Source organism: Phaseolus vulgaris, chromosome 2 (assembly GCF_000499845.2).
Source record: "Phaseolus vulgaris cultivar G19833 chromosome 2, P. vulgaris v2.0, whole genome shotgun sequence".
Lineage (NCBI taxonomy): Eukaryota > Viridiplantae > Streptophyta > Magnoliopsida > Fabales > Fabaceae > Phaseolus > Phaseolus vulgaris.
In genome coordinates this window covers 17,204,726-17,229,482 of record NC_023758.2, presented here as the reverse complement: position 1 = coordinate 17,229,482, position 24,757 = coordinate 17,204,726, and the positions used below count along the sequence as shown (strand labels likewise).

Below are 24,757 nucleotides of genomic sequence, written 5' to 3'. Positions count from 1 at the left end.
CATAATCCTTTTCACAAACACTTGGTGTAACAAAAGAAAAAACAGCAAGCAAACTCAAAATAAATCCTAAAACAGAATGGTAAACAACTTTAATTTAAGAGCTCTTGAAAGTAAAGTGCAATACAACTCAAAATTTAAGCAAAAACAAGCCTAGACTCTAGATACCACATGATGTGAATGTAACTACAAGAACACATGATTCTTGACATTCTTAGGAACAACTTGAGCTGGATTTGAAAGGCACTTTACTTTAGAATTGGATCAATGTTCTAAATTCAAGAACTCACCAAAACTAAGCACCAACCAAGACTCATATTGAAGTCCATGTATTGTCAAATTGAATCAAAACAAAAGGAAAGAAGAACAAGAATTAAAGCTGGACAGAATTTAAATGATAGCTACTGAACCAAAACAGAATTAAGAACACAACGCTGGAAACACAAAAATAAACGGTAGAAAAAGAAGTAAACTCTAGAAATCAAAACTACCGAATGGAAAATTGAAGAGAAGGAAAGAAGAACACTTATAGAATAAGATGCTTGCTGGATTTTGAGAATTGGAAGAAGCCATTCACGCCACTTGGAACCTTGAACCAAGATAAGTGATGGAGTGCCACCACTTGAAGCTCACCATAGCTCACAAGATAAGGCAAAGAAGAGGAAGACTCAAAACTCACAAATTCTCTCCAAAATTGAGTATAGTCTCTCTACTATAAAATTCCAATCTGAATTGTGAAGGACCTAAGCCCTCCTTTTATAGGAGTAAGGGCTGGTCATTTACATAGCTTATTCCCTAAGCTACCCAAAAAACTCCTAAGATCACACCCCCCTTACTAAGCTCACTCCCCAAGCTTCTAGAATTTGCTAAACTAAAGCCTAAAGATGCTTTTACAAAAGAGGTGTCTCATGTTTCCCTCTAAGCACCTTTCTAAACATTATTCTATATTATTTACAATTTAAAAGAAACTATAAAGAGAGATATTTAATATGAAGCCTATTATTTGAGAGTTTGTAGACTTCTTTATCTTTAGGCTTGATCTTCTCTTTGACTTCTTTTAATTTGTGAGAAGACTAGAAGGAAGAACTTCAAATGTGTAGGTGAAAATCCTCTTCCTTCATTAATAAAATCCTCTCCTAGTGGATATCCATCAGATTGACATTTCAATCACAAACTAGACCGAGCGAGGTTGACATTTCCTTCACTTGATAGGCCGACATTTCCTTTACATGCTATAGATATGATTTAAAACTTACAAATTGGATTGAGTGAGATTGACATTTTCTTCACAAACTGGACCGAGTGAGGTCGACATTTCCTTCACCTGATAGGTCGCCATTTCCTTTACCTACAATAGATATAACTTAAAACTTACCAAATGGAATGAGTGAGATCGACATTTCCTTCACAAACTGGGTGAGGTCGGCATTTCCTTCATTTAGTAGGTCGACATTTTCTTTATCTGCAAAAAATAACTCAAACTAGACTGAGCGAGGTCGGCACCATACCAAGTGAAGACTTGTGTATATGTTTTCTTCATGTCAAGTTAAGACCTGTACGTGGTCTTCATTGAATTGGACGGAACGAGGTCGGCACCCCACCTAGTTAGGATTGGTGAGGTTTTTCTTCATGTAAGGTTAAGACCTTTACATGGTCTTCTGAATGATTTGGATTGAACGAGGTCGGCATCCCACCCAGTTAAGACCGATGTGAGGTTTTTCTTCATGTAAGATTTAAACCTTTACATGGTCTTTTTTATGATTTGGACCGAACGAGGTCGGCACCCCACCCAGTTAAGACTGATGAGGTTTTTCTTCACATAATGTTTAAACCTTTACATGGTCTTCTTTATGATTTGGACCAACCGAGATCGACACTCCACCTAGTTAAGATTGATGTGAGGTTTTTCTTCACGTAGGGTTTAAACCTTTACATGGTCTTCTTTATGTTTTAGATCGACTGAGATCGGCACCCCACCCAGTTAACACTGATGTGACGTTTTTCTTCATGTAAGGTTTAAACCTTTACTTGGTATTCTTTATGATTTAGACTGACCGAGATCGGCACCCCACCTAGTTAAGACTGATGTGAGGTTTTTCTTCAAGTAAGGTTTAAACCTTTACATGGTCTTCTTTATGATTTGGACCAACCGAGATCGGCACTTGACCTAGTTAAGGCTGGTGCAGGGTTTTTTCTTCAAATCTGTAATTCATAACTTTAACACAATATGTTAAGGTGCATAAAAATATATTGTAATTCATCACAATTGTAACGAATGTTAGCTATATTCCATGTTCTCGATATAGGACCTCTACTTAATTCTGATTTTCCAAGATCTCCTCTTCTCCGATGATGCGGCATTAATGTCCTTGATTTGCTCATACAGTATTAATGTTCTTAATTACATAGATCGGTACCCGATCTATTCATGAAAATATCGGGTTCGACTCATGATACCACAACCTCCAAATTTCCAAGCTATATTCTATTTTTCCAACAACTTCTCAAACCTCATAAGGTCCTATCACCAAAAACATAAACACCTTAATTTAAGTGAATTTAAAATAATTAAAATTATTTGGTTGATTTTGGCAATTTCCATTTGTCAACCATCCCCAATTGGATAATACTTTAAAATCGGAGGGACTGTTTATTAAAAAAAGTAAGAACATATAATAAAATATTAAAGAAACAGTGAAACAACACAAAAAGAAAAGAAAAGGGTGATGATAAACTAAAATAGAAAAGAAACTAGCCAAAAAAAATTTCTTGGTATTCGACCACCACTAATGATTCCAAACGATAAGCTTCCCTCCCTATTACTCTACAAATGCGATATGGTTTCATTGAAAATGTTAACAACACATATTATAAACAAACGATAATTATTTTCATTATACCACATTAAAAACCTTATAAAAACAAGATGTAAAAAGTCTATAATAAAAAGAGTACATAACTTAAACATGAAGGTTTATGATAATTCACATCCAAGTTTTTATGTATTGTCCCCCCCTTCTTCTTGTCCCATTGTCCTTCCTATCATTTGCATTTCTAAAAATGGCGCAGGATAGTTTTACTTGCCCCACGTTGGGCGCCAAATGTTTTGGCCATGAGGGATGTCTCTCAACCAAAACATGTATTTAAGGTCGGTTAAACTCCGAGATGGTCACTGATTGTATCCTTGCAAGCTTCATAGGCTACAAGGAAATGAGGGGGATCCACCTATACAAGATACTCCGACGCTCAAGTTAGTAAGAGCATAAAAATATAGTGATTATAGTATAAAATATAAGTTGAAAGTACTCCTTGTGTGTTGTCTGTTGTTGTTCCCCTTATCTTAATTATAGTCATTTATTGTTTGTTGTCTCTTATAAGGTCATCTTCTTTCCCTTATATAGGATAGTAGTCTCCCCCTGGTCTTGTTTCGAGTTATATTCCTAAATTAATTATAATCTAGCATGTACAGTCAATCTCTATAATTAACGCCTTTTTATCTTTAGGAGAAATAAATGAGATCTTTTTTATTAACTCCAGAAATTGGAATCAAGGTCGTTTTCACAGCCCCTCAGCCTCATGTGTAAGCCAGTAAGACTTAAAAAGCTTTCAAGATCAACAATCCTTTCACCATATTAAGAGGATCATCCCATGACCTCATATTTTTTTTTAAAAAAATCATTTGAAACCTGAAGTAAATTTAGCCTTAATTTAATCACAGGTAGATCGACCTCTAATCAGGACAAAGTCTAAATAATAGTTTGATTAAAATATGACTCAAAGATAATTTATTCTCTTTAAGTCTACACCATGCTATGATTTAAAAAAAACTATACAAAAAAGAAAGTACATGCCATTTTCTTAAAAGTCAAATAATAATAAATATTTCTAACTATTATTTTTGAAAATTGTACTATTAGGCCGAAAGGTTTAGTCGAAAAGTCGTACCGAAAGGTCAAGCCAAAAAAGTATATATAAATGTAGAAAATATATATATATAATAAATATGGTCAATGTAGCAAAGCCCATTACAATAAGGCCCAAATTAATAGGTGTGTATTTAAAAAGATATTAGGCACAAAAAGAAAAACTCAAATAGGTCATGGGCCCAATAAGAAAATACTATAAATAGGACATCAATCTAGTCTAAGAGGTAAATAGAGTGAATTTTATTTGATTATCATATCAAACTTATTCTGACTTTGACATCGGAGTGTCTTGTAGGTACACACACTCAACAGTGAGAGTAGACCGAGAGAAGAAGCCGAAATATCAAATTGATCCAGTTCAACATATAAATCTTGCCCAGTTCGAGAGCCTAGTCCGAGAGCCCAGTCCGAGAGCTCAGTCTGAGAGCTCAGTCCGAGAGCCCAGTTAGAGAGTTCAGTCCTAGAGGTCAACCACAAAAGTAAACAGGATTTGTGAAGCCAACATATTTTACATGAAAAAAAATAGTTTCTAGGTCATTTCCAGAAGAAAAAAAAAATTGTGAAATTAAAACTAAGATTACCTAAAAAAAAATAGGATTTTAAAACATTAAATGTTTTCTTTTTCATTTAGTATTTTTGTAATTATTAAGAAATGTCATTGCAAATAGTGTTCTGATAATAAATAAAAACTAAAGTCATTATATAATATTTTGTGAATTTCTTTTTGAAAGAAAAAGAAAATAATGTACACAATTGACGTTCCTTAATTAAAGTCAGTCCTTATCGCTATCAATGGCACCTAAAAATCACACTCATAAGAGGTACTCAATAATACTCGCACTTTATTAGGATACTACTTTTCATAATGAATATTGAAGAAAAATGATTGTTACACTCCATCAATAATCAATAATAGAGTTAAAGCCAAATAATATAAAAAAATGAGAAAATATTATCCATAATTTATGATAATAGGTACAAATGTAATCGTTGTATTTGTTATATAACAAATAACATTACTTTATAACATGTATCCAAATAAAAAGTCAAGATAATAGAAGTAAACCAAACGTCCATGTTTGAGGAACTCAAATAGAAGTAATTTTTGTCTAATTTAGTTTTATTTAATATTGTTTTTTATCAGCTTTATTTAACATTGTTATTATTAAAACACTGATCACTCATGAAATTTATTAAAATTGTAAATCTGAACATAATTTTAAAAAATATTATTAGAGGCACTTTATTAAAATGGATAAATTATACAAACTTACGTGAATATTTTTTATTTTATTAACATGCACAAATACATAAAATTCCTTATAAAGATAAATGGTGCAATGTATTCTAAATAATCGAGGACATTAATATAATGTAGAATTATTAATGTAATGTTATTCAAATAATTAAGAAAATTTAGTGAAAAGATAAAAAATAGGAAACATTGTATTCGAAAACACTTGGAATATATTTCCGAATATTTAATGTATAAGGTAGATGAAACGGTGATTGCGACCTTTTTCATAGGGTCAAAATAGCACCGAAGCCAACACGTTGCTTCTCTCTTTCAATCTTTCTTGAGAGCATGCATTATGCTATCAATCTTTACCCCTTTTTGTTCCTGCAGTTACATTTATTTTTTTGGGTTCTACTATATTTTATAAGAACTTTTATTCAATGCAAAAAGTTTGGTTATATTTTTATTTTAATAATATTTTATTAAAATTTAGTAAAAACATATAAGTTTTTAGAATAAAAATAATTTAGTAAAAGATTTAATTAAATCTTAACTATTTTATATATGTTTAATTGAACTTCCATTAAAAAATTGTGTTATTTAGTATTTGTACTGGACAGGAGTACGAAACATCGATTTAAGTATTTGGGTATAGTTAGCTCAGCTTTGGGCCCAAAAACAGGTCATAGACTCAGCCCAATTTCGCTGGTAAGTCCGGTGAAGAATAATTAAAATAGAGTAAATAATAAGTTTGATCACATATTAATATAAAGCTGATTAGTTAAATATATATGTCGATATATTAAGTCATTAGAGTAGGATATATGTGAATATACGCAGAGTTGTTAGTTAAATAAATATATGCATAAAGTTGTTAGTTTAATATATAAAGTTGTTAAATAAGTGGAGAGCACTCGAGAATAAAAGTGCACGATATTATCTTCTGTTGTTAGCACCATGAGTAAAGGTGTTTGTGAACATAATATTTTCCTGTTGTTAGCACCCAAGCATGAAAGGTGCATGTGAGCATGTGGTTTTCTGTTATTATTTTATGCTTTCAGAAATTATATTCTCGTGAATGAAAGTTGTTGGAGGAATAACTATAAAAGGGGCTTGAGACCCCCAATAGAGGGATGTGGTTTTTGAGTACTAGAGACTAAAATTGATTATTATTTTGTATGCTCTCACTGACTTGACCGTCGGAGTGTGATCAATAGGTAGAGCCCCCTTTGTCTCAACGGAGCGTTGTTTCAGTGCACTAAGAGGAGGCAGATTAGAAGCGGAGCTTGCCCATCCATTCAACTCGAAGGTCAACTGGCGAGAACATTTGACGCCTAACGTGTGGCCCGATAAAACCTAATCCCATCCACATTTACCTTCGAGCCTTCCGATGTGATGAGAAACACGCGGCAAGGACTGTTGGGATCTGAAGGAAGCGAGTCCCCAGCCTTGCAACAAATCATGGAGGCAAGTAAAATTGATCCCGCTAATTATCATGACATAAATGATCATTATCATTTAAATCTATTAAGATTCCTGAAAATAATAAACATAATTGTTATTACTTAAATCTATTATTGTATTATTATGAAAATCACATAAATGATTTATCATTTAAGACTATTGTGATATCATTGTGAAGATGAAATATATAATTGTTATTATTTAACAGATATATGTAAATAATTGTTATATTATTATAAAAATAACATATATATGTAAATATGTTATCATGTATTATGAAGATAACATAATTGATTAATTATTATCTTTAAGACTGTTGTAATATTATTCTGAAGATAAGGTATAATTGTTATTTTTAAATATATATCATATTATTATGAAAATAACAGATATATGTAAATTTGTTATCATGTTATTCTAGAGATAACATAAATGATTAAGTATCATGGTCTTTAAGTCTATTGTTATATTATTATGAAGATAAAGAATATAATTGTTATTATTTAAATATATTATCATATTAGTCTAAAAGTCACAGATATATTTAATCTGTTATCATGTTATTCTAAAGACATAAGAAATGTTTATTATCATTTAAATTTATTGTGATATTATTATCATCATCATTATCATGATCTCTCACATGAGAGAAATTATTCTTGTTACTGGATAAAGAGCGGGAGCTTACCTGGTGTACTAGTTCACGATCTGCAATTGTTGTTCCAGTTGAAACTGAGATGTCGCTTCATCATCATTATTGTGAACTCTCACATGAGAGAAATTATTCTTGTATTGGATATAGAATGTAGTAGTGTAAAAGTACATGTCTAGGAAAGTTATGGCAAGGAAAGACTTGGTATTTAAGCGCGTCCATTGGTGACCCACCTCTCTTTCCTAGAACTTACCTGGTGTACTAGTTCACGGTCTACAATCATTGCTCTAGTAAACATTATTATTCATAGCGTATATTTCGATTTAACTATATGGTAAAAGAAAAAAAAAAGGAGATATATGAAACAAAGATCAAACACTTTGCCAAATTTTCCATAACTCATGTGTCGAGAATGACAAATGATTATGTCCTATTGTAGCTCGACAGTAAAAGGAAATACAACACCAAACTTTTATACTATACAAGATCATAGAAGTGTTGGGCGATGGAGCGTATAGGCTGGAAACCTTGGAGGGGGGAGCCATTCCTCGAATGTGGAACGTGACAAACCTCCAGTTTTACTTCAGTTAAGATATTTTGTTTTAATGCTTTCTTTTTGAACAATGTAATGATTAAGGTGATGCTCTTTTTTCCTTAAAGAGGTTTTTTAATGAGGTCATCTAGCGATAAATTTGTTCTTGGAAGATAGTGCATTAATTTTGATTGATTAGTTTTGATGAAGCACATGGTAAGACAACCTAGCTCGGAATGAATAGAGTCATCCGAGCATAGGCTCCCTGTGAGATTGATTTGTTGTTAAGCACATGGTAAGACGACCTAGATCGGAATAAATAGAGTCATATGAGTATAGGCACTCTGTGAAGATGAATTTGTTGTTAAGCACAAGGTAAGACAACCTAGCTAAGAATGAATAGAGTCATCCGAGCATAGGCGCCCTGTGAGATTCATTTGTTGTTGAGCACATGGTGAGACGATCTAGATCGAAATGAATAGAGTCATTCGAGTATAGGCGCTTTGTGAAGATGAATTTGTTGTTGAGCACAAGGTAAAACGACCTAACTCAAAATGAATAGAATCATCCGAGCATATGTGCCCTATGAGATTGATCTGTTGTTGAGCACATGGTAAAACGACCTAGTCTGGAATGAATAAAGTCATCCGAGTATAGCCGCCTTATGAAGATGAATTTATTATTGAGCACATAGTAAGATGACCTAACTCAGAATGAATAGAGATACCTGAGTATTGGCACCCTGTGATATTAATTAACTCATAACATACCTAGTTAACCGAGTAGGTGTATAGTAAGACGATCTAACTCGAGAGAAAATACTGTCAACGTTGATCGCTTAGCCAAGCATGAGTCTAAACTATCTCGATAAGGACGATGACGACATATCATTTTGTTGAGCCATAAGGTAAGATTGCTTGGCAGGGTGTGTGTATAAATGTCAATATAAACAATGGTACAAGTTAAGTAGAAGCAGCAAGTGGTTCGGCTGACCTAGAGGGGTGCCAACCATTAGAGATTTAACTTGTTTGTTAAGAGCTATTTTTGCCGCTTTGTATGTTTCATCTCACTCAGGTTAGCAAAGTCGTATTATGCATTTAGTATGTGAAGTCAATTTGCTTGGCAAAGTATTTTTGCATGTATTTATACGTCACAGGCAAGTCTGTTAACGCCCTAATGAGGCATTGTAGGACGTAACTCGGTTAGCCAAGTAGGCGCACTGCATTGGCAAGCAATAAGGCATGGTAAGACATAACTCGATTAGCCAAGTAGGCGCATTGCATTGGCAAGCAATAAGGCACGATAAGACGTAACTCGGTCAACTGAGTAGGCACACTGCACTGACAAGCAATAAGGCACGGTAAGATGTAACTCGATCAGCCGAGTAGGCGCATTGCATTGGCCAGCAATGAGGCACGGTAAGACGTAACTCGGTCGACCGAGTAGGCGCACTACATTGGCCAACAATGAGGCTTGGTAAAACGTAACTCGGTTAGTCGAGTAGGCGCACTGCATTGGTAAATAATAAGGCATGGTAAGACGTCCTAGCCCAGAGTGAATAGAGTCATCCGAGCATAGACGCTTTGTGGAGGTAAGGTTATTGGAATTTGTACATGGTAAGTTGACCTAGCTGGGTATCAGTACGACTACCCGAGTATGGGCGCCCTGTGCGTGTAAATGGGTTATTTAGTGTCAAGTAAGTCGACTTAGCTTGGCGTAAGTATGTATGTCCGAGCATAAATGCCCTGTGATATTACTTTGTTTGTTTATCCACTTGAGTTAGCGCATGTAAGAAGACCTAGCTCGGTGTCAATATGACCACCCGAGTATGGGCGCCCTGTGTAAACTGATTACCTAGTTGCAGATAAGATGACCTAGCTCGGTATAAGCATGATTACCCAAGTATAGGTGCCCTGCGAGATGAATTATTTGGTTTGGTGCTTAGCTCGGAATGAATAAAATCATCCGAGTATAGGCACCCTGTGAAGATGAATTTACTGTTGAATCATTTGGTTTGGTACATGGTAAGACGACCTACCTCGAAATGAATAGACTCATCAGAGTATAGGCGCCTTGCGAAGATGAGTTATTCAATTTGGTACGTGCTTAAACGATCTAGCTTAGAATGAATGGAGTCATTCGAGTATAGATGCTCTGAGAAGATGAGACTACTTGGTACGATATGTGATGAAGATGATCGAGCTTGAGATAGGTGCAACTACTTGAATGGGCACCCTATGAAGTTAGGCATCGAGAAATTGATGCAGTAATCAATTGAAGTAGAGAGTTGTTCTAACCACGAAGGCGTCGCTACTTAAGGGTAGACATTCAGTCAAGGTAAATAAGTTATTACTTTCACGCTTAAGTTAGGAGAAAGTTGTTATATTACTTGTGCTAGGATGAAGAAAGTGAATTAAGCATTGGGGCATGCATTCGTAGAGATGTAAGTAAACTCCTCACCTGCTCTTTGTGGAAGTGTCATGTCAGTTGTCAATGCTGGTAAGACTTTTTGCCTAAACAAGCTTGGCTTGAGTCTTGGGGGCTTGTGTACTAGACAGGAGTGTTTGGGACCTCGGTCAAAGTATTTCGGTATGGTCAGCTCGGCTTTGGGCCCAAAAGAGGGTCATAAGCTCGACCCAGTTTCGTTGGTAAGCCCGATGAAGAATAATTAAAATATAAAAAATAATAAATTTAGTCATATATTAATATAAAGCTGATTAGGTAAATATATATGTCAATATATATTACTCTGTTAGAATAGGATATATGTGAATGTACACAGAATTGTTAGTTAAATAAATATATGCATAAAGCTGTTAGTTGAATATATAAAGTTGTTAAATAAGTGGAGAGCACTCGAAAATAAATGTGCACGAGATTCTCTTTTGTTATTAGCATCGTGAGTAAAAGTGTGCGTGGACATAATATTTTCCTGTTGTTAGCACCCAAGCATGAAAGGTGCATGTGAGCAGGTGGTTTTTTGTTATTATTGTATGCTTTCAGTAGAGATTATATTCTCGTGAGTGAAAGCTGTTAGAGGAATAACTATAAAAGGACTTGAGATCTCCGGTAAAGGGATGCAATTTCTGAGTACTAGAGACTGAGACTGAGTATTGTTTTGTTTGCATTCACTGACTTGATCGTCAGAGTGCGATCAATAGGTAGAACCCCCTCTGTTTCAACAGAGCGTTGTTTCAATGGAACAAAAGGAGACAGATTAGAAGCGGAGCTTGCCCTTTCAATCAACTCAAAGGTAAACCTGCAAAAATATTATTCAATCATATTTTTAACGAGTTTAAAAACCAGCCATATCATGTAATTATTATTTTCATTTTATTGTCTTCATGTTAATGATTGACTCATTCTTTTCTTCTTCTATTAATTTTTTTCAAAACGTCCATCAATGCACTTTTGGAGAAAGGAAAAATAAATTAACCAACGAGTTAAAGAAAATAAAAAAATAAGTTGGTCAACATATATAAATGAAAAGATAATAATAATGACCACTTTATCTTGTTGAGTGATAAGAAAATCAATAATTAAGACATATAATAAAATGACAAGTAATCAGTGAAATATAACAATTTGTTTTGTTTTCTTTTTGGTATAATAAAAAAAACAATTTTAATTTGATTAATTTGACTTTAACCCTACTAATGATTGAGAGAATTACGTAGGCAACTTCAATCTTTAAAATTTATTAAAAAATGAAAGTATATAATTATTTTTAAAAATGGTGATTAAAAGTTTTAAATTTAGAAAATAAAAAGGTAAAAAAAATGGGTGTGATGCACAGCTTAGAAAGCGTGTCTAAGCCAAAGAAGACAAAATAAGACAACCTGCACATGATTATTTTATATACTTTTTGTAATAACGATAAGTATCTGAAATCTGAGTTACATTACACTCCACTTTTTAAGTGACATCCTCATCGCATCTCGTGTTGTGTGTGTGTGAAAAACCAAAGTACCAAACTACTTCAGAGCCAAACTTAGGATCTGACTTTAAAGCCAAGTTGGAACCATTATTGGCTTTTGTTCTGTTACATGGTGTGTGGTGTTCTCGCTTGCTTCTCGTGTTTGTTTCCTCGGTATTCTCACTCTTTCTCTGCCTAAGACATTCTGCTTCTCACTTCCTCAAATGGTTTTCTTCTACAACCATACATTTATCTCTCTCTCTCTCTGTCATTCTCTGGTTGTTGTTTCTACATGCTGGTTGTTCAATAATGAAGCTTCTGCTTATTTTTTAGGGGAAGAATCATGATTTGTAATTCTGCTTGAAGCTGGTGATTTAAAACTATGGGTGGGGAGGTTGAAGAATCATTCAGCATGGAGTTTCAGGTTATTCATAATTTGATTTTTCATCCATTTCTTCATTTTAACGTGGATCTGTTGTTTCTAATACCAGTTACAGTGTTCTAACAATTTTTTGCTTAGTTTAGTTTATGAGTTGCGATTGGTTTTCTGTCACTTTTTCTTGTCTTGTGCTTAAACCAGTGGCTGCCGCCAGCTGCAGTAGGCCCCCTTTCAGATTTTTAAAATTATTTTTAATTTAAATATTTTCGGAATAAATTTTATTAAATTATTATATTTCATTTATCAATAACATTATGCAATTTCAAATTATGTAACCACATAGATATATTATTATATTTTATTTGCTTAGGTGTACATTTTATCACTCATTTATCACCATTTCACCAATTTTACCTTATTTTCTTGTATTTTATCATATTTCTTATGAATTTCACACATTTTATCGGTCTCATAATTTCCTAACAAAATGACGTGTCCTAAAATTTTTTAAAAAAATAAAAGGAGGTTGTTTTGTAAAAGTTGGTAATAAAATGTCATTTTAATTTTTTTTTCTTTAACTTTCTTTGTGACAAAGTTAATATTATTCTGTTCAAAATATAAAAGACAAAAATTTGAAAAATATGTGTAAAAGAAACTTGGATGGTAAAAAATAAAGTGATGATAGTTGATGGTTAAAAATGTTTAATTAAACCTAGATTACTTTAGGGGTTTTGTTGATTACTCATTTAAATTGTTATAAAATTAGTTTATATTCTATTTATATTGAAATAAAAAAATTTAAAAATTTGAAATTAAATTTCATAAAGAATAATATGATTCATGATTTAGTATAAAGCCAATAGTGATGAGATGCCACATTCAAGATTAATTCATTTTGTTAGGATTTTTTTTTGTTTTATTCACAACTTATCCGATTAAATTAAAATGTGAATCACTTTTAACTTTGTTTACTTGATTTCTAATATTTAAAAATTTGAAAAGAAATTAATTAAAAAAATAATAGTGTATTAATTTTGAAACAAAATTATGTTTTTGCGAGTATTTATTTATTATTAGTGATCACAACTTTTTTTTTGTTACTAAAAATACCGATGAAGGAAAGTAACGCCATATTAGAAGTATTAAAGTACATTAAAAATTTGAACTGATGATTATAAAATATTATTAATAATATTTGTAATTGTTGACATTGCCATATTTTTCCAAAATTAAATTTTTTATATTCAAATTTATGTGATCAAATATATTGCAAGGAACTGAAAAAAAAATTGCAACTGATTGAATGAGTAGCCATGAAGTGATGTTGAGATTACTTGACTGTTAAATCGTAGTTAACAATTTTAAAATTAAATGTAAATTCATAAATTATATTATAGTACTTAGGATTCAAAACATAAAATAAGTTCAAGGTCAAACACAACCCTATGGAAGACAATAATTTGCTAGAACAATGATCTTCTTCAGTTATTATTGCTTAGTCAAACATATAATGGTCTTGATCTGAATCTCTTCTTTTGAGTTTAGTTGAATTAGTAGAGCATGGTAAAGAAGATTGAGTGGAGTTGGACAGTGTAATGTTATTCCTTTTTCATTTCTTCTATTATACTCATTTGTTCACATCTTTCTAATTTGAATGGATTTGTTTAGTACTAATTTTATGATTTGTGTCTTTTGGAAACACATACAATTCTCTGTTTTATTATACCACATACAAAATGTCCACTTTCATTTAACTATTGCTCGCAATAAAGAAAAAAAGTGTGGAAAAGGAACTCAGTTTTATGTGTGTTGATTTGATTGGACATTGTTAATATTAATGTTATGTTACAAAGATGAAATAAAGTTGATATTTAACTCTGATATCTGCTGCTTTGATTCTTGCCAAAAATGCAGGTAGATTCTATACATTCTGGTTCTATCTCATTTGGGAGATTTGAAAATGAACCTTTATCTTGGGAAAGAAGGTCCTCTTTCTCTCATAATAGGTACTTGGAGGAGGTTGAGAAATGTTCAAAACCTGGTTCAGTTATTCAGAAGAAAGCATATTTTGAAGCACATTTTAAGAAGAAGGGGATTTTTGGTATTATTCCATCTACAGCTCAAGATGGATTATCATACAGAGCAACCGGTGAAAATGATGGCTCTGAGGGAATCGGTAAGCAAGAGGATTTTGAGTCTAATAATGACCAGTATGTTCCATTTGACGAAATGTCCCAAAAGGAATTTGAGTTAGATGAAGGCGACCATTATGTTGAAATAGATCGAAGATCCGAAGAAGATTTGGTCCCAATCGAAGAAAACCATTATATTCAATTTCGTGAAATTCCTGATAGTTCAACTTATCATGGACAATGTGATATGAACGAATATGAAGAAGAAGAGACCATCACAGAATATCCAATGCTTTCATTTTCAAGTCTCCAGATGGAATCTGTTATAAACAATTCTAATCCTTTGGAGGATGCCAGTAAGAAAAATAGTACTTTGGATGAAGATCATCAATCTGAAAATGAAACAAGTAACATACTCTTAGCTAATGAGGAGACGGTTATAGAAGTAGAAAAGCATAATGATGTTACTGTAAATACTGATGAATCATCAATAAGCATGAGTATAACTGTGAATGAACCAGCACAGGGTGTTGAGGAAACAATTATGCATGATCTTGCAAAACCTTCTCTTGAGGTATGCATGTCCATGCCTGAAGTTCCTTTTTTTTTTGCCTATGGAAAGATCCAACATATAGAATGGCTTAGTGAAAGCACTATCAATGCAATAAATCAAGACTGCATGTGTATTTGTGCTTTAATTTTATATTTCTTTGAACCAAAGTTTGGTTTCCCCGTACAGTTACATTGTTTGTATTTTTCAATTATATTATTGTCTTGTTATACTCGGGGGGTGACATAAGTGTGCTTGATTTATGCACAGGAAACAAAGCTCAAGACTCAACAGAACTCTGAAATCAACAATGTTGGAGTTCAGAAAAGCACACTTATATCAGCTAACGATCCTGCTAGGCTTCCCAGCAGACTGAGTCCAAGGAGAACAAATATGGAAAAGAATTTATCAAAACTTCCAACTCCAACTAGCAAAACCTCCAAAGAAGTAAGAACTTGAATAACGATGTACTTAGGGGTGAAAGAAGGATAGTTTCTCTAAATTTTGCATATTTTTTTCAAATGTTTACTCTTCTATACAAGTCACTTGCTTGTGAATTGTTAGATATCACCTTTAATTTTTGGGCCTCCCATTTGCAGGTTTCCAAAAGCACAGAGAAACAAATTCGTGAAAGCAAAAGGTAATTGTTGTTTCTTAGTGGGAATTGTTATATTTTCACATTTAAAGATTCAAATATGTGTTTTGGACTTTTAATGATGAAAATGTATCAGGACTACGAAAGGGTGTAGAATAGAATCCCAACCTTCTGCTTTAAATTCCAAGGGAATTCAAGAAGCATAGAGATTTTGTAGACCTATGTGAGATTAATCTTTCGTTTTCTTTCATTTTTATTTGAGATAAACATAGTCATGTTTTGCAGGTTGAGCCAAGCTATGAAGTCCAATGTTAAGCCTAAGGCTTCAACTTTTAACTTTAAATGTAGTGAGCGAGCAGAAAGGAGGAAAGAGGCAAGTAAAATGCAATTCTTTTGGAATCATTTCTGTTTATGTTAAAAAACCATATAGAATGTATGACATATTTTATTTGTTGACCTGACCCTGTTAACACAGTTCTACATGAAGTTGGAAGAGAAATTGCATGCAAAGGAAGCAGAGATTAATCAAATGCAAGCAATGTCACAGGTAAGTTAGCGAATAATAGGTTCTGGTTTTATGAGATGGCAAGAATATTAGAATATCAAGCGACAGGCTCTTTATATGAATAGATGAGTTGACATTTTTACATCAATGGAGCTTGGAACCATTTTGAGAAATTGTTACATGAAGTTTTATTCATGTGATATGTGTGGAATCTGCTGGATTCTAACTGAGGTGCTAATATGATTGTTGCCAATGAATTTGCTAATTATGTTTTTTTTTTAACTAACAATTTACTATTGACTATTACTTTTGCTATTTCAATTGGTATATTCCTAAATTTTATCAAATATTTTCTTCTAGCATTGCCAAATACAGAAAGTGAAATAATATATGTGTGAAATGACATTTGTCTGCGAAATCTGGAAATCGCGGTTTCCAAGCACGGGATGAGAGGTGTGGAAAACAATACAGAATGAGGAAAAAAATGTGTAGAAGGATTTTGTTATATCTTTTATCTAGTGTTTGTAGTGTAGCTGCCTCCAATTATTTGCATTGCTTGTGAAGCTTGAAGAAACTTATAACATTCAAGTGTTATTTTTATAGGAAAAGATAGAAATTGACATTAAAAAACTCCGAAAGAGCCTCAACTTTAAAGCCACACCAATGCCTTCATTCTATCGCACAACTCTCTCTTCACAATCACATGGGAATAAGGTAAATGCTTTGAGTTTTCAGTCTACTTTTGTTTGTGAATTAGTGCTTGCGTACAATCGGCTATATTCATTGCAAATTAGTTGTTCTGTTGTCTCAATCCAATATCCAAATTAATGGGACCTTCTTGGTAGTCACATATTTACTACCGTAGTTTTGTTTCAGAATTTTTGTGTGAAATGAAATCGAAGTGCTTTTTTTGTTTCTCTATTCGACTACAACCACTTAATGTTTACGAATTCTTCTTTTTCATGTCTCACCATCAGGTTGTGACAAATAACACCAGAAGTAAGAAAGAACAGAATAAACTAAACTGTTCAACTAGTGGAGCAGATGCAACAGTTCCTTTGAAATCAAAGGTGGGAAACAATCTGGATACTGATGGATCGATAACAGTAAGAGAAACATATGATATCTCAATCGAAGAGTGTGCCAAAAGTAAAGCATCTGAAGCTAGTTTGATTTCTCCTGCTCCATCAACCAACCATGGACACTTCGCTAATTCTATGACAAGTAATCATACTTCTGGAAAGAAAGAAGGAGCAAAGGTTTCTTCACTAAAACAGAAGGTATCGAATAGTTGGAAAGGAGCAAAACAACAGAACAATGAAAGAAATAAAAATGGTGAAACCACAAAACACAGAAATGATATAGTAAGAAAAGGAGTGAGGAATGTTGGCTTGAGAAACATTTCTGAAAGTGGTAATCTTACTGTGCATGTCTCCTCTTAAAGAGTTTGCCACTTACACTTTACAACTTGAGACATTTCTGGCTCAAGCATAAAATGAAGCGGAATGATTACCACTATATATGTATCAATTAAAGCATGTTGCACACTGAGTTAGTAACATTTCTTGTATTTTATTCATGATATTCAATTGATGGTATATAATTGAGACAAGTTATAGAACAATATGGGCCATGTTACTACTTCTCTAAGTTTGGTAGAAGTTGTGTATAAAATAAACATGGAAAAGTTACCCACTAACTAGTAGTGGGCATGTTTTTACTGGATTTGGATCTTGTGGTCTCCTCTCCATATTGAAGTGTTGTTCATTTGTTAATTAGAACTCAGATGGAATGAAATTTATGAAATTTTTTATTTGTAATTAACTTATTTTGTAGTTTATCATGATCTGCTGGCAGACTATATATAATACATTTATCTTCCTTTATACCATATCTATATACAGTAAGATTACAAATTTCAGTTAATATAAAATTTATTCTATATTTGTTCATATGGTTCATGATCTCAGTGTATCACATGTTTTTCTCTTTTATAACGATAGATGTTATTTGACCTCCCTAGTCAAAATATTTATGGGATTATATGAAATTAGAACATCTAATGAATATGCTAAATCAAACATTTTACATGATTTTTTTGGAAGAGAAGTTTCACATTAGCGGGAATTTCCTTTCTTATTTAGTTTCCTTGTTATGAAAGTACCATGGTGTTTTCTTGGTAAGACACACTAAAATCATTTTTTCCCCACTACTTTACTGTTTGAGAAAAAAAATTGAGAGAAAAAGTAGTTTCTCCTTTAAGCTTCTTTTAGTATTTGTTTTTATTTTCAAAGGAGAGTATTATTATTTTCAACAGATATTATAATTTTCTTTCCTATATTAAAATTATATTATTGTTTATTATCAAATTTGTTCCTTTTTTCATCTTTTATTTTAATTATGATTTCTTATATTGTTATCCGGTGCTTAGCTTAAATAGTGCTAGTACGATATTTCGCATTGATAAATAATAATTTTTTTAGTAGATATATAATATGATAGTATGAAAATGCATGTCTAGAGAAATTATGATAAAGGAACAACTTGGTATTTAAGTGTGTCCATTAGTGACTCTTATCTTTATTAGGAATTTATATGATGAACTAGTTTGCAATCTATTGTTGTTGTTCTAGTAGACATTATTCATAGTGAAAAGTGCATAAGTTGGTTTTAAAGTCATGACAACAAAATATGATATAGAGAAGTTCAATGAGAATAATTTTTTATTATGGAAAGTCAAGATGAAGACACCTCACACAAGAGTATTCTTGAAGAAAAAACTTTATAATCTTCAAATGAGTGAGTTTGCATCAATGATAAACCCCATCAACAATTTTAATATGTTATTTGCTCAATTTTCAGTTGTAAATTTCAACATAATTGAAAATGAAAGTGTGGAACTTCTACTTTAGAGAGTAGCTGATATGTATAATCAACTCATAATCAATATAACAAATAATAATGTTGATGGTCACTTACATATTGAGGATGTTGTCGGAGTTATTCTTAAAGAAAAATCCAAGCAAAAGAAGTAATGTAGAAAAAGTGAAAGTTCTAAGCAAACAAAGACTTTGACGATGTTGAAAGGTAGATAGATAAAACGTGACTTTATTAGGAGCAAAATCATGATAGATCAAAGTCTATAAGTAGGAAACATCTCAAATGCTACCATTACGGAGAAAGGGCATGCAAAGAAAGATATTTGGCATCGAAAGAATGAACTCTAAACTATCAACCTCACAATATTGTGTTGCAAGTATCTTAGAATAGGAAAATATTTTGGTCAACAAAGCATTCATTAGCTCTAATTGTGGAAAAGTTACATGATATATGGATAATGGATTCAAGTGAACTTAATGGTTTGAAAGAGTTACATGATACAAGGATAATGGATTTAGGTGCAACTTGGCACATTACTCCATATCGAGATTGACTTTATAGATATGAATCTTCTTAGGAGGATTTGAGGTCATAGGAAATTATCATGCCTTAGAGGTTGTTAGAGTTTTTATTGTCAAAATTAAAATGTATGATTGTGTTGTATGCACAAATCAAAGGGTATGATTGGTAGCAATGAAAGCAAAGAAATCATAGCAAATTCATATGAGCTTTTGGGAGATACGATACAAGAATCAGATGCACCAATTACATTAACAAGTCAAGATGAAGTGATGATGATGTGGCATCGAAAACATAGTGAGAGTGAGGTATGAAAATCCTTGCAGAATGTAATCTCTTACTAAGGGCTCAAAGAGGTTGTTTTATCTTTCTACTGGGATAAATAAGCAACATAGGAAGAAGTTTTTTAGAATAGCTACCAGAAACAAACACATACTAGACTTAATTCATTCTTATGCGTGGGAATCATTTTTGATGATGCAATCCAAGGTGATGGATTGTAGAAGTTGAATGCAGTGGCAGTGGAATAGAGAAAAGTTTGCACCAAGAATGAGAGATTTTGGTGAGGAATTGGAGTAGTTTTGCTGCTAGGAAGTAGAAAGATATTTTGCTAACTTTCTAGATCAATGGCAAGGAAGATTCAAGAAGATTGAGACTCTACTACTTATGGCAGAGACACCCTTTTATACATATTCAAAAAATCCATAACCTAATGTATTTTCTTTAGAGTAGAATTTATTTTTTCTTGCAAAAGTAGAGTAGGAAAAATAGTTGTAAATTTTCTTAATTGTAATTAGGATTGAATTAGGCATCTAAAATCCAACCTAGATTAAATTAGGGTTTCATTAAGACCCGTAATTTAACCTAGGCCAATCATTAACCTAAAAACAGTCACATGAACACACCTTGGTCATGCTGGCAATGTGACTCCAAATGGGCACCAATTTCAAACCTATTTCTTTTGAATTTTCCCACCTATTTTCTTGTAACCTTGGCCAGACCTCATCACTATATATTGGGGTGCTTGGCTCTCATTCTAAGATCAAATATATGAGTGAATTGCTGCTAAGTTTGCTAGCTTTCTCACTCCCTTGTCTAGACCACTCTAGGATAGACACCTTGATCTTCTTCTTAACCTCTCCAAGTGATATGGCCAAACCAATCACTTTCCCTACTCTTCATGCACCTTCAAGAAATCCATAGCTTCATTGGAGCTATCCTTATTCCATTTCCTCCATCAAGTTTTTGTCAATCCTCTCAAATTCAAGAAATCAATTCGGAATGAAGGCATACACTATCATTTGGTATCAAGAGCTTTGGTTCTTCAAGAGATATAACCTAAGAAAATGGTTGGGCCATATCACTACTCACTCCCTTGTCTAAACCTCTTTAGGATAAATACCTTTGGTCTTCTTCTTCATCTTTTCAAGTGATATGGCCCAACCAATCACTCTCCCTACTCTTCATGCACCTACAAAGAATCCATAGCTCCATTGGAACCATGCTTGATCCACTTCCTACACCAAGCTTATGCCAATTCCTCCAAAAACTCCAAGCAAACAAGCATTTCAAATGAAGGAACCTATCGGAGTTAACCTGCAAAAGGTTATCTGGTGATCAATTAAGTGCTCTGTATAAGAGTGAATGATATATTGATAAAAGCGTACCTTACTTTTGTATAGCTATGCTTATTTATAGTGTTAAAATTGAATTATTTCATTTATGGATCGTATGTAATGTGTATCTTTAATAAAATAGCATTACCTATTTATCGCATGTATATCGAATTTACAAGATATTACCTCATTTATTACGTATTTCTCCATTTACTATTAAGGTAACCAATTAGTCTGAAATTAATCTAATCGGTTAATTATTGATATCGAGTGACGTGACTCTCTCGATCCTGACCAATAAAAAAGCAAAACATGAATATTAGAATATGAAAAACTTCAAATTCTTACTTTTTTATTTTAAATTTAAAATTCTGTAATTTTAAATAATTCAATTACTTTAATTATACAATTTTATTTTATTTTAAATTTCTTATCCAGATATCCTATTTTATCTTAGATCATTTCGAATTCTTTAAAAAAAATACACTCGCAATTAATTAAGTAATGGCTGCGCGTTCCATGGGTGAGACACTAGAATATTATACGTAGTGACTGAGCAGATTGTTATAGGTTCTGTTATACGGCCTTTTTCATCGATATTCCTGTTTGGCGCAAAGTTTTTTAAGAAATTTGCTTACTGAATAGTGAGTGGAGGGAAAATGGGTAGTTGTGAATATCAGCGTCTACACATTTTCTTCTTCCCCTTCTTGGCTCATGGCCATATGATACCAACAGTTGATATGCCAAAATCATTTGCTGAAAAGGGTGTGAAGGCCACTATAATCACCACACCCCTCAATGCACCTTTCATCTTCAAAGCCATTGAAAAATCCAAAACTAATGGCAACGACATCCACATCCAAACCATATTGATAAATAGTTTGAAAATTTATTGAAAAAAATTATAACTATAGTAACTCTTCTCTTCAATCATAAACTTAAAATATTTACTGAATCCTAAAATTGAATTTAACTTCTTACATCTCATCAATATTTTTTATATTCAGTAATAAGTACCTTTCCAATGAAACAATAAAACTACAAGAATTCAGAAAATTAAATTGCTATTTTGTATAAAATGAAAGTTTGAAGTGAAGAGCAATAATGTAAGATTTGAAAGGAAATATAGAAATAAACCGCAAGTTGAAATTAGGAGTTACAAGCACATGGTACTTCACTCACTTGTGAAAAACTCTCTCTAATATCACTCTTATTTAACATGAAATCTTATTAAGCACACACAACTTAATGAAATGTAATAGGAAAGGAAATTACATTATTTTAGTTGGTGAGTGAACCCAAGTCAGCAATTAAAGCATTCAAATCTGAGTTTGAAGATCCTCCTTCTGCCACAGCTTCCCTAGCTAGACGAGAGAGCATCTTAGCTTTGTTCCTCATTTGATGAGCTTTTTCCCCACTCATTATCCTTTTCACAGCCTTCTCCACGGCCTCCCATTTAACAGTATCCCCCACCCCTGCAGCCCATTTTTTAGCTCCAATAGGCACCCCAATTTTAAGGATCTCACTCACCAATTTCTCATTGAAAAACTGCTCATAAGCAATAGGCCAAGTTACCATAGGTACCCCAGCAACCACTCCTTCCAAAATTGAATTCCATCCACAATGAGTCACAAATGCTCCAATTGCTTCATGCTCAAGAATCAATACTTGAGGTGCCCACCCTCTTATAATTAATCCTTTACCTTCCATCTTTTTCTCAAATTCATCAGCTACCCATCCAACTCCATCTTCTTGTCTTTTCCCCATCACCCAAATGAATTGTTCCCCTGAAGCCTCAAGACCCGTAGCAATGTCCTTAAGTTGAGAATTTTTCAACTTTGTGGTAGTTCCAAAACATACATAAATAACTGAATTGGGTTCCTTTGTGTCAAGCCATTTTAGACACTCATGCTCATCAATGCATGCCTTTTCTTCTTTAACCCTGTTGGAAAGAAACATGGGGCCTATATGCCATGCTTTTCTTCCAAGAACATTCCTCAAATGATCTGCATAAACCTTCTCAAGTTCATAAAAGCTATTAACAACCATCCCATAGCTTTTCAAGTCTGATTCTTTTACTTCATCCAACAACTTTGTCACTCCTGAGCTTTCATCACTCATGGCATGAGGTGAGACCTGCATCCTTGTCATTTTAATCTCCCCTGGAAGGTTGGGAATGAGAAAGGGTTCTGAATCAGTCGAAACATTCTTGTAGGGCTCATAGAGTCCCATGCACTGGTTAGCACATATGGAGAAGAAGCTAGTCCCGTCGTACACAAGGCTAGGAACTCCAAGTTTGGCTGCTGAATCAGTTGCCCATGGGAACATAACATCAGCAACGACACAATTTGGACGCTGCTCAAGCAATAGTTGCTCAAATGGATATTGTAGTAACCCACAAGCCCTAAAGAATGCAGGAAATAAAGTCCCGGTAGTGAGGGAGTTAGTGTTTTCACACCCATTAGGTAGACCAGCCTCGGCACATGGGAGCTCGATTGTTTTGACATGAATCATGGTGCTGCTGGTTTTGGTTTTTCCTATGGCTTTGGTGATGAAAGGTGCGTTGAGGGGTGTGGTGATGATAGTGGCCTTCACACCCTTTTCAGCAAATAATTTGGCCATGTCAACGGTGGGAATGAAATGGCCATAAGCCAAGAAAGGGATGAAGAATACATGTAAAGAATGAACTTCATTGCTCATCTTTTTTAGTAGTAATCAAGTAACCACTATAACTTGGTAAGTAATAAGAATGAAAACACTAGGAAAAGAGTATGCCTTCTGGTTTTAGAGTGTGAAGTTTTTATAGTAGCACTCAAAAGTCATACCAATAAGTGTTGACTTTTGAGTTGTGACTATGGAAAGTATATGGGAAGAGGGGTTAGAAACGTGAAGTGGAATGGGGGTTGCGTGCAGCAATTGTTTCCCGAGATTTTATCATTGAATTTAAATAAAGAAAATTGAGGGCAGACATTTATAACTTCAAATTGTCAGAAATAAATTGAGGGGAATAAAAAAAAGAGTAAAACCAAGTTTGATATAGTAGATAAGTAGACCTCATTAAAAAAACAAGTGATGTATAACATGAATAATGTCCCACTTAGACTAGCTAGAAATTCATTAGTTGTTGGATTAGATATATGAATAATCAACTCTCTTTCTCTTTTCTATTTTTGATGTGTTAAACTTAGCTTCATAACTTCATTATCGTCTCCAAAACTATTGCAACCATAGATTCTTTCTAGATTAGTGGTCGAGTTGTCAAACAAGTGCTTTGGCTTGCGGACAACATTACACAGTACAACCTCAATATTATCGTCCCGACAATGTTCAATATTTCATTGGAATACTACATTTTATGCAATATTTAGTTACATCCAACTGTCACAAAACAAAATAAAACAGTTAGTTGTGGAAAATATTAGAATGATGGTTACAGATGCGAAGCATGTGAGAATTATCTCTCAACACCAATCTATCTTTGAAGAAATTTGCATATTAATTGCTCAGTGATAAAATTGTTTGTTTGGGTCATTCTGTTTGGGCAGTTCTATTTTGTTTGCGACGGTTTCTTCTTGCAACTCCATATGTTCTTCTGGCATCCCATATAAAACATGAAAATATTTTTTTATTCTTCTCGTGTCACTTTCATATTTTGGATTATATAATCCAGAATGGTATTTCAGATTATATAATCTGGAAGTTTGGATTTGATAATAGCTTCCGAACATGCATTTAAAAAAAGGTTTCTGGATTACATAATCCAGAAGTCTTTTCTAACTTTCAGATTATGTAATCCGGAAGCTAATCATGTATCTAAAAAAAGACTTCCAGATTATGTAATGCAGAAGCTAATTACG

At 33.2% G+C, this 24,757-nt stretch overlaps 2 protein-coding genes across 3 annotated transcripts; one reads left to right on the top strand and one right to left on the bottom strand.

The window, feature by feature from the left end:
- Positions 1-11,668: 11,668 nt before the first annotated feature.
- LOC137810821 (protein WVD2-like 7) lies at positions 11,669-17,709 on the top strand. Of its 2 annotated transcripts, none has more exons than XM_068612279.1 (9): positions 11,669-11,898; positions 12,058-12,148; positions 14,018-14,809; positions 15,056-15,232; positions 15,385-15,425; positions 15,666-15,753; positions 15,856-15,927; positions 16,489-16,599; positions 16,863-17,709. In XM_068612279.1, the coding sequence occupies exons 2-9, from the start codon at positions 12,107-12,109 to the stop codon at positions 17,325-17,327; spliced, it is 1,788 nt and encodes a 595-aa protein (XP_068468380.1). In that variant the 5' UTR covers positions 11,669-11,898; positions 12,058-12,106; the 3' UTR covers positions 17,328-17,709. The 2 variants fall into 2 exon arrangements, with proteins under 2 accessions (XP_068468380.1, XP_068468379.1); XM_068612278.1 differs by having other exon boundaries at positions 11,691-11,951.
- Positions 17,710-22,024: 4,315 nt separating this feature from the next.
- On the bottom strand, positions 22,025-23,682 carry LOC137810820 (probable UDP-glucosyl transferase 73B6). Its single transcript, XM_068612277.1, has one exon. It carries the CDS (start codon positions 23,598-23,600, stop codon positions 22,182-22,184), a length of 1,419 nt encoding a protein of 472 aa, XP_068468378.1. The 5' UTR covers positions 23,601-23,682; the 3' UTR covers positions 22,025-22,181.
- Positions 23,683-24,757: the final 1,075 nt, after the last annotated feature.

Coding starts and splice junctions, on each gene's coding strand:
- LOC137810821 (XM_068612279.1), top strand. CDS start 12,107: ATGGGTGGGGAGGTTGAAGAATCATTCAGCATGGAGTTTCAG. Junction 12,149..14,017: donor CATTCAGCATGGAGTTTCAG/GTTATTCATAAT, acceptor CCAAAAATGCAG/GTAGATTCTATACATTCTGG. Junction 15,928..16,488: donor AAATGCAAGCAATGTCACAG/GTAAGTTAGCGA, acceptor TTATTTTTATAG/GAAAAGATAGAAATTGACAT.
- LOC137810820 (XM_068612277.1), bottom strand. CDS start 23,600: ATGAGCAATGAAGTTCATTCTTTACATGTATTCTTCATCCCTTTCTTG.